The sequence below is a fragment of the Brachypodium distachyon genome, chromosome 1, assembly GCF_000005505.3.
Source record: "Brachypodium distachyon strain Bd21 chromosome 1, Brachypodium_distachyon_v3.0, whole genome shotgun sequence".
NCBI lineage: Eukaryota > Viridiplantae > Streptophyta > Magnoliopsida > Poales > Poaceae > Brachypodium > Brachypodium distachyon.
Window position 1 is genome coordinate 12342367 of NC_016131.3, and position 10904 is coordinate 12353270.

Consider the following 10904-nt stretch of genomic DNA (forward strand, 5'->3'; position numbering starts at 1 on the left):
TTTAGATTTAAGCATTTTGCTTAAAACTCAGGCAAAATAGATATAGCCAAATTTTATTGTTAATGCACGTTACATTTATTATGAACTACAAATGGTAGTGCTTGATAAATTTTTATTTTTAGAAGCTAAGTAGCAGATTGTCCTCTTAACAGTTTACCAGTAGTTAAGCTGCTATCTGCATACCTATTTGATTGTAAATTTGCATCAACTTATTTATTATTCAATAATAGGTAAGGGAGTATGATGGTAGATCAATAAGCAGAAGCAGTAGCCTCCTTTACTCGGTTCGCCAAAGTACATCAGTGTAGGGACGAGTATACTCCTCAAAAGCAATTCACCGAACACTAGACAAGCATTAAAAATTTAATATACGAACTGGAGCTATAAAAAATCCAGAGTGTCTTTTCCATTTAAAGAGAAAGGTAAGGATAGATGTGCATTCAGTTGATGCCTTAAAAACTATTCTTTGAAATATTCTAAGCAATTTGATCCATGTTTTACTGAAATCAATTGTGCAATTGTCTGCACTTTCTGAGTCATTGTACAACCATAATCTTCTAAAGAACACAATTTACAACCCTTGCCACTATGATCTGAACGCAACAGAATCATGTTCTAGTTAAGTATATATCCTTTAGTTATGTACGTATTTACATCGTGCTTCTTTATGTTTGCCATAAGCTTCTGTATCCCTGCAAAGGTCACTATTTACACCGCCATCAGGCTCTGATCATCAAAGATGAATTGTCAGTACTGAGTTCATGATAGCAAGAATAAACCTTGTGAATAAATAGCAAAACAACAACAAATTGGAGCATGGTACTAGTTACTTAGTTAGTAATACGCGAATTGGCATAGAACTAGCCCTTGCTTTAGAAAAAAGATAGTAAGGGGGTGACTCTAACCTGTTATATCTTGTTCTTCTTCTTGGCCCGGAACATGAAAAGTTGATCTCTGTATTGAGCTGACAGTTCAACAAAAGAAAGGATATTAGTAGATTTTAAGGACTACCGAAGTATAACTTTTAATCTCTGTTAGAAGGCAGCGAAAATGTTGTCTATCATTGCAGTGCCACCCATCAACAAAAAATGACGAATACATGAGGTTTTATTTGTACAAGTCAGCAGTTGCTTACCAGCATCTTTATAACGTTCCTCAACAGCAGCAATGAGCATACTGCGGACCAAATCAAACTCCTGGGCTTCAAAGCAGGGCTGGTCGTCAGGCCTGCAAAATGAAAGTGATGCATCTTTATTGTGCTTGGAGAAAACATTTCTCTTGATAGGATCCTTCGGAACTGATTTTGAAATCTTACTTATCAAGTCTCATAATCTGGATTTGGCCTGAGTTTACATAACTCCCAGATGGCTTTGGTTGTACAACTTTCAATCCGTTGTTATATGCAATACGCTTATTGACTTGTATAGGAACCTGCCGGCAAAGATAGACAAGTTGAAGTTAATCTAATAAAGTTATCTACCAATTCAGGAAATTTTCTGGTCATATTCTCCTAACAAAGGAACTTAAACTTGATAAGGAAAAGGGTTTTCGGTACTCATGAATCGTGGTGTACGGATCATATATCATTCATGTTGCCTTAAGCAACAAGATCAGGGAAAATACAGAAACAGGTAGCCTTGGTGACTAGACGAGGGAAATCAATTGCTCTAATTATTCCGGTTGCTAATGATTTAATAGAATAACATATACAGAGTACAAGAATAACAAACCCCATGAGGCCAAAAAATGAAAACAATGCCTTCATTTATATGCGGTGAAAACTAAGATATTGTCAGCAGTTACTCGGAAGCACGGGAGAGAAACGCGCACCTTGCACCGGAAAGCAATGTTGATGGCATCTGATGGCTTGAGGTCAAAACTAATAGTCTCTTCTTCATTCCCGTTCTGGACACCAAGATGTACTTCAGAGCTCAAGCAATTACTCTGACTCAAATGACAGTGTATCTTCATGTAGTGTTACCTTTGCAAGATACAGTCGAGAATAGTAAGCATCATGCACCATTTCTGTAATCCGCACCAAGCGTACCTAAAGACAAGTACAGAGCTGAAGTGATCGATGAAAGATGATATTATTATGAAAATAAGATAGCCATGGAAGCTGAAATTTAGTTTGTCAATAGGATGTAATTTTTAGACAAGAACTGCACTTTGATCATTGTGTGATTAGCAGATCATGCACCCACTAAGGAACTACCCAAAAGCATCAATGGACATCATATTAAAGTACAAGACAGTATACACTCGAGACCTGAACTATATGGTGTCAAAGAAAAGTTTCGAATGAGAACTATGTTTATATGATTCAATACTAAACTCACCGTATATCCCATCATTTCGGTCATCTCCTTAACCACGTTATAAATTGTTGGCCTTGGCTGGAAAGACACAACATGGCAACACAGTTCAAAAACATAAAATCAATTGAAAACAAGACCACGTGCATGCTAATTAGAATTTGCAGATTTTCTTTTTGTTCAGCTAAAACAAATTCTTACAATTCGAATGTTTCGAAGGGCGGCCAGTAGCATAATACTTGGTGTCTCCACTGGAAGGAGTGATGTGGGCATATCAGTATATCACACCAGAGAATTAAAAAGGCATCTGTCGTAGCGCAAAAGTATCTAAGCAGTAACAGATACATACTGACAATAATGGGTAGCAGAAGGTCGCTTCCATCTTCCATCTTGAGCACAATAGCATGGTGAGGCGCAGAATCCCGCAGTCTTAGGACGCGGGGATTATTCTGGACACATCTAAGGTTTCTTCCGTCTCGCATTTTTATCAGAAAACCATCTGACACACTTCTGAGCTCAACTGCGAGGCCAGAATAAACCACTCATTTAATCCCCCAAAATGAACTACCAGCAAACAAATTGCCCAAACAATCAGGCGTCAAAACCCAAATCGGTTATACTTGTAAACACCAGCAAGCAATTTACCAGCCTCCATGACGCTGGAGTCGACGAACTCCTCGCCGCTGGCGTCGAAATCCGCGGCCGCGGCGTCGCCGTCAGAAGACGAGCCGTAGCTGCAGCAAACAGGCCATCCGCTTCTGCTGTGCCGCTGGGCCGGGACACCGAAGAACCTAGGGGCCACGCCGTAGTAGTCACCCTGGAATCCACCGCAAGCCATCCTTCTCATACGCACGCGCCTCAGCAGCTGGCTGCCGAGAGCAGGTGCAGCGCAGCGCGGCAGAACCGACCCGTGGATGACCTCCATCCCCTTGGAAATTAACAAAGCAGGAGTCACAAACCAACGAAAAATCATCACAAGGGTTGGAATTGAACAGGGATCTAAGAAACCGATGGGATCAGCACCGAACTGGCGGCAATCCGATTGTAGTACCAAATTGGTGGCAAACAGACCGCAAAAAGATGAACAGATGCAGTGGAACAGAAGAAGAGGAGTGGATCAGCTGAGCTTACCACTGATCCTGACAAGAGGATAATAGGCTGATCCAAGTCAAAATGATTGGGGATATATTTGGGCGGGTTTGGTGCCAAGGATTGGCTCGAAATTTTTGAGCCAATTGTTAGTAAAACCCTTATCGCTAAACCCAAGCTGAGGCTTTTATGGACGAGAAGCGGTTGGATGCCGTGGAGTTGCCAGTATCACCCCTGGATATTTGTAAAGCAGGGGGCGCGGTATGTCTGGTCTTCGGTGTCCAATGATGAGGGTATTTTCGGGAACATGGACGCAGCCGCTATTTTCGATCGATCCGTTTGACCGTAGTGGCTTCAGACAGGATATTCTTCCGGTGGATAGAGAAGAGTTAGCGTGACGTAGGAATCTCGTTGGCCCACAGATATTTTAGTTCAGGTAACGACGCTTCTTGAAAAAACGCCTTTCAAGTTTCAACCCAGCTTAAGCAAGACCAAGGGCGGAGAAGAAGCACGAGGATGGGGCCATGGGGAGGAGGATCTCCTGACGTGTGGGGCCGGGTCTACATGTCAGCCACCCCCACGGCAGCAGTCGTCCGTCAGGGGAGCTGCGTCCGAGGATGGGTGGCTAATATTTCCACCGTCGCCTGCCCCCTGATCTGATGGCCAGCAATGCGGCCGTGGCACGCGCCTAGTCGACCGATTGGTGGGAATAAGTTTTCTAGATAAGATCCTCTTTGATTCGCGGAATTTTAAAAATGTAGGAATAGAAAAAACACATGAATATCATACGCATGCATGTGCAAAACGCTTACGATCTAGGTGTGCTTTACGCGACTAAGATTTTATCAAAAAAAAATCTACTCCTAGTTCATCGGGTTACACGGGAGCAATGAACTGTTTATATGTATCTACGGTCCTGTTCAGAATTGTAATATCTCTATCTCTACTCGCTACTGTTTATAAAGCCACGAACTTGGCGGGAAATTAAATCTGCACCGTGCATACACATCAATCAAACCGACGATATTCCTTTTCTCCCCCGCTAATTACAGTCCCTCCCCTCTCATCGCCATCACCTGCACGTCCCGCAATCCCGAAGCGTTCTTTCCCTCATGACGACCCTATTTCTTCTTTCTTCTTCCCCACCATCAATGCCCCGCTCCTCCCTCCAAACCCCCCTCCTCGTTGCCGACCGCCGCGACCAGTCGAGATCCTCACCATCGGTTTATCTCCACCTAGGACTAAAGATTCAGAATCTGCGAAGTCATCATCATCGCATGTCTCTATCCTCACTCTAGATCCTTCCTCTAACGCCCATCCCCTCCTTCCGCCTGGGCGAATGCGAGGCTCTGGACACCCTGGCTATACATGTGGTCGAGGAATCCAAGGGTGAGAGGAAGGTTATGACGGCACGGCATGATTCGGAAGCTCCGCTGGACTCGGTGGTGAAGGTGTTTCAGTTTGAAGATTTGTGGCACAAACACTGGTATCTCCATATCATGAATCTCACGAAAACCAAAAAGAAATGTCAATATAAATTTACTATTTAGAAATAAGCCCATATATCTACCAAATAAATTGTTCATCCTTTACTGACATTGCTTTCTGAACTGAGCTCTGACTCACATCAGATTGAATGAAAAGGGATAATGCAATCTTTGCTACACATGCCTTCGTTGTTGCACAAATTAAAGGCCTAAATAGTACAATGTCATGCATTCTACATTATACTGATTCCGGAAGTGGTTAAGTCAGAATCGAAGTACAATTGTTGGCATGATGCTGCGTAATTTATACCTCTTTCTTTTGGAATATTTTGCAGTCATATATATGTTGTATGTAACAGATATGTGCCAAGAAGTCACCATTTTGTATCTATTTGTTCTTCGTTTGTCAGTTTAGTTATCATTGTTGCAATTGTGTCATCTGTCTAACAAAAATGATGTTCATTGTGTTGTGGTTAATTTTTTTGGTATCCTCTCTTTACCTGAGATAAAGGATGTGTTAACTGCAAATGAGGAAACACGAAGGGCGGATCCAGAAGCTTAATTAAACTATCGATTGAAGCCTTAAAAGGTGTGCTTCGACACGCTTTCTTCTTTCCTTTTGGTTCTTGATCTCATGCGTTGGGAACTTATCTTGAGCCACTGGCACACAGGACATGACTCGTGAAGAAAATATCTAATCCCATTGAGGGCTCTACAATTCTCTAGAATAACATACAACTATGTTAGTTCTAGAGAATTCCTACTTATTCATGAAGCTTGTCTAAAACCTTCATGGTAGATAGCATCTCTCTTCATGTAATCCCTCAGGCCTTTTAGAATATTCCAATCCTCTCATGACACTAGAAGGTTCCTTGTAAATATCTTCTCCTTCAATGCTCCAAACTATTCTAGAATGTTCCCAAGTATGCATAACTAATTCTTAATATTCTCCAATTATCCAGAGTATTCTTGAATATTTTCAAGTATGCATTGTTATTTCTCAATATGCTTCCCTGCTGGAAACTTCTCTATCTATTTTTCAGTTTTGTAGAACTCTTTTAGTAGGATGCAGATCTCTTCAAGGATATGTTCATAGGCTATTCAAGTTATGTACTCCCGGGAGTAAAAAATTTGATCAGACATGTTTATATTCTATTAGAACGTGCGTGCATGTGCACACTTACTAGTTTCTTGAAACACATGTAGGGTATTATTAACTGCAGGGGAGATGAATATTCTCCGGGGTATATATGGAGCTATCAGATGCATTCGTTGCCTTTTGATTGGATGGGTATATATGCCCATTATTAATTGCTTTTTGAATAATTATTAATATTTTCAAGCCTCCAACCGCCTGTCGAAGAAAGGGCGCCATCACCAAGCGGATGACGGCCACCGAGGAAATGGCCTTCGTCGACATGCTCTGAGGTGATCCTCAACATCGACCGGAACCTCGTCTAGGTGTTCGTCAGGGGCGTCAGCAAGGACCAGGTGCTGATGTTCACGGCCTTGGATTCCTCGCCGTCTGCCGGAGGACCAAGGGGATTCAGGTTGAAATTTAAAATGGGGTAAAATCTAGAACATCTTTTGTTAAATGGGGTAATGTTAGAGAATTCTCACTAAATGGGATAATTGTTGTCGAAAAATTCAAACTACTTGAAGGTAAAAAGTGGAATTTACTCTTATTTAAAGTGGTCTGCTGTATGCATATCCATCTAGAGAATAGTGTATTCCCAAAATCAAAAAGTTATAGTCCTTGCTTAAGAGAAGGAACAAGCAAATTATTTAGGCATGAATTTTTATCTCACGCTTTTTTTATCTACAATATTTTCATTTGTCAATTTGATCCCAGAACTGGTCAACACTGAGCTGATTTGCTGCAGGTCATGATCAATTGTTCAGACTTGTTTGAAATGAATCTTGAAGAGGAAATAGAAGGACATGTAGCCGGAGACATTGATGTGGCACTATATATGCTCTTGTCTTGGTTAAGTTTGGCCACACGAGGTAGAAAAATAGTTCTTGTTTGTTTACTTAATGTAAAATCTCCAACAACCATAATGAGGGAACTTTTTGAAACAATTTGATACCAAAATCTTTGCATGCAAAACTTTCCACAAAATTTGAGCCTCCTATATTTTTCGGGTGTGTTTGGCACAACTTTACTTTACACATTCAAGAGTCAAATATGTGAAATTATCCCAAACACCTCTAGCTCCATACTTTAGGTGGAGTGGACTCTAATCACCTTCTACTTCAATTGACTGGAGCAGGAGAAGAGGTGCTTCATCTGCTCCACTCCGCACCCAAATTCGACCTAACCCTAAAGTTACCGTGAATACCCAGCCACAACCCCCAAACCCCGATTCCTCCCTCCCTCATTTTTCCGCCCTTCTCCTGCTCTTCCTCTATGTCTGCATGAGCTCAACACTAATTGGTAGGACTTCTCACCGCAGCTCACTCCGGCGAGGCTCCGCCTTATCGTTGTGTCCTCCTCCATCCTCTTCGTCAACCCCTTTGATCCTCTAGACCAAGTCACCGCCGGTCCCTCTCCTCGTTTGGATCAAGCCGCCACCGCCCTTCCCTCTTCCCCACTTGGAAGAAGATGTGATGCCATCCCCTTCAAGACTTGATCAAGCCATCCATCGCCACTGCCACCGCCGGCCCCTCTTCTCCACCTGAAAAAAGAAAGGGCAATCTAGACTTTTCTCATTAGTTTTTTCATAAGTTAGAATCTGGAGCTATTCAGCAAGTTTTTGTGAAAAAAAAACATTTGTTAGGCGAAGTAAAGCTAGGGTGAAGGCTGAAAACTACAGCTTCCTAGACAATTTTTGTCTAACCTGTCCTAAAAATATAACTGAAGGGTGTTTCAGAACGACCAAGAAAACTATTTTCATCTGGACCCTAAAGTTGTAGAAATCAAAGAATCATTTATGCATAATTTCTAGCAATCACAAGGTAGAAAAGAAAAAGATATATAGTGTGGATGGTTCATTAAAAAAGACTTAATTAATCCACTCTCTACTCTCACCGAGCATCACACGTGCATAGAGAGAAAGAAAGAAGCCCCTGACTGTCGAGCAAGTTGCAGTGCATCGCATCCACCTCACATTGTCTTTTTGAGATTTGCATATAAATTTTAGAGTATTTAAATATGTAGGATATTTTTATATGAGTTGTTTTATTTGTATGATTGTATCCCATGATTTTTTTCCAAGAATTCCATTGCAGTAAAATTTCATAGGCAAATTTTCATTCACTCCAAACGCTTTTTAAAATTCATTTGTTTTTCCAACACCATCCTATCAGATTCAAATGGGCATGACATTACAATTCTGTGAATTTTCTATTCTTATGTTTTTCTTATCTTGCGAATCCAAAAAAGCCCTTAGACCTTTTCCCCGTGACGGTAGTTGCAAACATTCGAATGAAGATCTATTGTATAATGTATTTGGGTATTATTAGTGGAAATTGGTTGGTATTTTTTCATGATGCAAGAAAAGTTCTACCTCTATTCCTAAATATATGATGTTGAAACTTGTCCCAAGTCAAACTTCTTAAAGTTTGATCAAGTTTATAGAAAAATGTACTAACATCTATGATATCAAGTAGATATATTATAAAAATATACATCATGACAAATTTAGTAAGACTAGTTTAGAGTCGTATGTTAGTAGATTATTCTATAAGTTTGGTTAAACTTTAATAACTTTGGCTTAGTACAAAACCAGAACATCTTGATGGAGTACCAATCAAGCAATATAACATATTTAGGGCTTCTTTGGATTGCAGAGATTAGAAAACGTAGGAACATGAAAAACACAGGATTGGTATGCCATGTACATTGAATTCCTATAGGATTTGAAAACACATGAATTTAGGTGGAGCTGTCTTTGGATGGTTCACAAGAACTGAGCATGGAAATTTTACAGGAATTAGAAGAGAGAGTTGAGAGATGAAGAGGTAAGATGTATTGGACTTCTCAAAGGCAAAAAAGAATGAGATTTGAGCTCATGTTAAAATACCTATGGTATTGAGGCCAAAGGAATGGATTCCAAAAGATTTTGGCAACTCCATTCCTATGTGGCACTTCTAGAAAAAGTACCTGAGAATTTGAATCCTCCAAAATTCCTTTGAAAATCCTGCAATCCAAAGAGGCCCTAGAATACCTAGAAATAGGAGGAAAGGGATGGTACATTTGCACCGGGGTCCAACGGGTGTGTAGCCACATCAAGCAGGAAGCACATATGTTGGCGCGAGCTAGTGCATCAGGGTTGCATGAATATTTGTAACGGGCGCTGCTCTATATAGTAGTTGAAGTCCGGCGTGCCCCCTCGTGAGCTAGTGCATCAGGGTAGCACGCCGACGACCGTGACTGTGCGTTGCATGAAACCATTATTTTTATAGCAAAAAACCTATTTATTACTCACTTAAATCCATAATAAGTGTCTTTGATTTTGTGAGATCGAGATAGGCAATCAGAGGGAGGGTGAATGATTGCGCGGAAGCAAATTAAAACTTTTCCCGAAAGATCAAACCCTAAATCACCTTTCTGTCCGTGATAGTAAAACAGCCGTAACTTTTGATTGGATGAACCAAAAAATACGTATGAGTATGCAAAAGAAAGGTATTGAAATTATTTAACCAACGCAACAAGAATCAGATCAATTGGACTTACCAATCAAAAGATATGATCAAATTAGTAACAGCTGACAGAAAGTTATAAGAATTAATCTATAGTCGATTTCGAGGAATAACAAGAAAAATGAATTAATCGCAATCTTCTCTTGATCTCGTGATAAACCTGCAGCAAAGTATTATGAACTTGTGATGAACCTACACCAAAGTGTTAGAAAGATCTAGCACGAAGATTTCACGAAGATCCGAGAAAAACAGAGATGACACCGCCAATGAATCTCTTTATTGCAACGATGTCGATCGATTAAAAAAGATGCAACCATGCATCCAAGAACTCTCCAAGAATTGATCTAGATACAAAGCTCTGAGTTCTCTCACGTCCTTGCTAAAATCATAGTTAGGATGCCTTTTATTTATAAGGGAAAATTCGCGACCCTAAACCGAGTCTGAATCCAACACGAACTCCTCTGTCCCGATCGTTATTCTGCCCGTGGGGCCCACAGAAGACATTGGATTGAGATGACTCCAAAAGCAAAGTTGTTCGTCTCAACGACGCGCACAACTTTCATGTAGACCACTTTTCCATCCGATGCCATCTTGATGACTCTACTGTTTAATCTTTAAACAGCTTTCATCCAGCCACGGCTGGACCTACATATCTTCACGTCGATGCCACTCCATGCCATCAACTCTTATTGCGATGTCTTCAAAACTCGACCAGCACGTATCGAATATCTCTAATACCGTACATATCCAGTATAAACAACGTACGACAAACCGGTGCCCTCCCGGATCATCGTAGTTTTCACTTCCATTGTTCCTTCGCACGAACGTCCCGCATGACCTTGATCCTCGACCTCAGCTTCTCCCAAGTTTCGTCCCTCGATCCCGTCATCGACCACGTTCCTCTAGCTCCAGCAACACCTGAAAACGAACACACAAATAACCAGTATGAGCACAAGTCCACGACTTGACTCAGGGTAAGTTTCACACAACTCACGCCATATTTTCATATAAGAAACTAATGGATCAGCACACCACTAGCAAAGCACTGAGTCCAAACAAGATACATGTCATCACGTAAATATCCATATTATCCAAAGTATCCACATCAATGTTTCGTCGGAGGGAATAATTGATAACGATAAGTGAGGTAAAATGCTAGGAGGGGAGTATCAAACCAACAAGAATCGGGAGATCGTGTAGCAAGTTGAGCTAATTCATGTGGTACACCGACAGTGATCAAACTGCATGGACCCATAATTCAGCTGTTGCCATTCATGAATTCAGTTAACTCCAACTGTCAGAATTAAACATGACTCTATTGTGTTCAGGAACCAATATCTTTTTTTGATGGATGCACGGAACCAGTTTT

General features: G+C 40.9%; 1 protein-coding gene across 5 annotated transcripts; it reads right to left on the minus strand.

Annotated features, from left to right (window-relative positions):
• Nucleotides 1-427: 427 nt before the first annotated feature.
• On the minus strand, nt 428-3608 carry LOC100846274 (bifunctional nuclease 1). 5 transcript variants are annotated; one of them, XM_010234743.3, is made up of 11 exons: nt 3447-3608; nt 2961-3243; nt 2665-2835; nt 2517-2566; nt 2340-2396; nt 1982-2047; nt 1831-1905; nt 1316-1431; nt 1136-1227; nt 906-964; nt 428-704 (listed from the first exon to the last, which is right to left on the minus strand). In XM_010234743.3, the coding sequence occupies exons 2-10, from the start codon at nt 3238-3240 to the stop codon at nt 909-911; spliced, it is 963 nt and encodes a 320-aa protein (XP_010233045.1). In that variant the 5' UTR covers nt 3241-3243; nt 3447-3608; the 3' UTR covers nt 428-704; nt 906-908. The 5 variants fall into 5 exon arrangements, with proteins under 5 accessions (XP_010233045.1, XP_003562334.1, XP_024313513.1 ...); XM_003562286.4 differs by having other exon boundaries at nt 430-726; XM_024457745.1 differs by having other exon boundaries at nt 430-726; nt 3367-3592.
• Nucleotides 3609-10904: the final 7296 nt, after the last annotated feature.

Bases quoted from the DNA above. Each gene is read 5' to 3' on its own strand.
- LOC100846274 (XM_010234743.3), bottom strand. From the start codon at position 3,240: ATGGAGGTCATCCACGGGTCGGTTCTGCCGCGCTGCGCTGCACCTGCT. The intron at 1,228-1,315 runs GTAAGATTTCAA...TTCATTTTGCAG, and splicing joins CAGATTATGAGACTTGATAA to GCCTGACGACCAGCCCTGCT. The intron at 965-1,135 runs GTAAGCAACTGC...TTGAACTGTCAG, and splicing joins GGAACGTTATAAAGATGCTG to CTCAATACAGAGATCAACTT.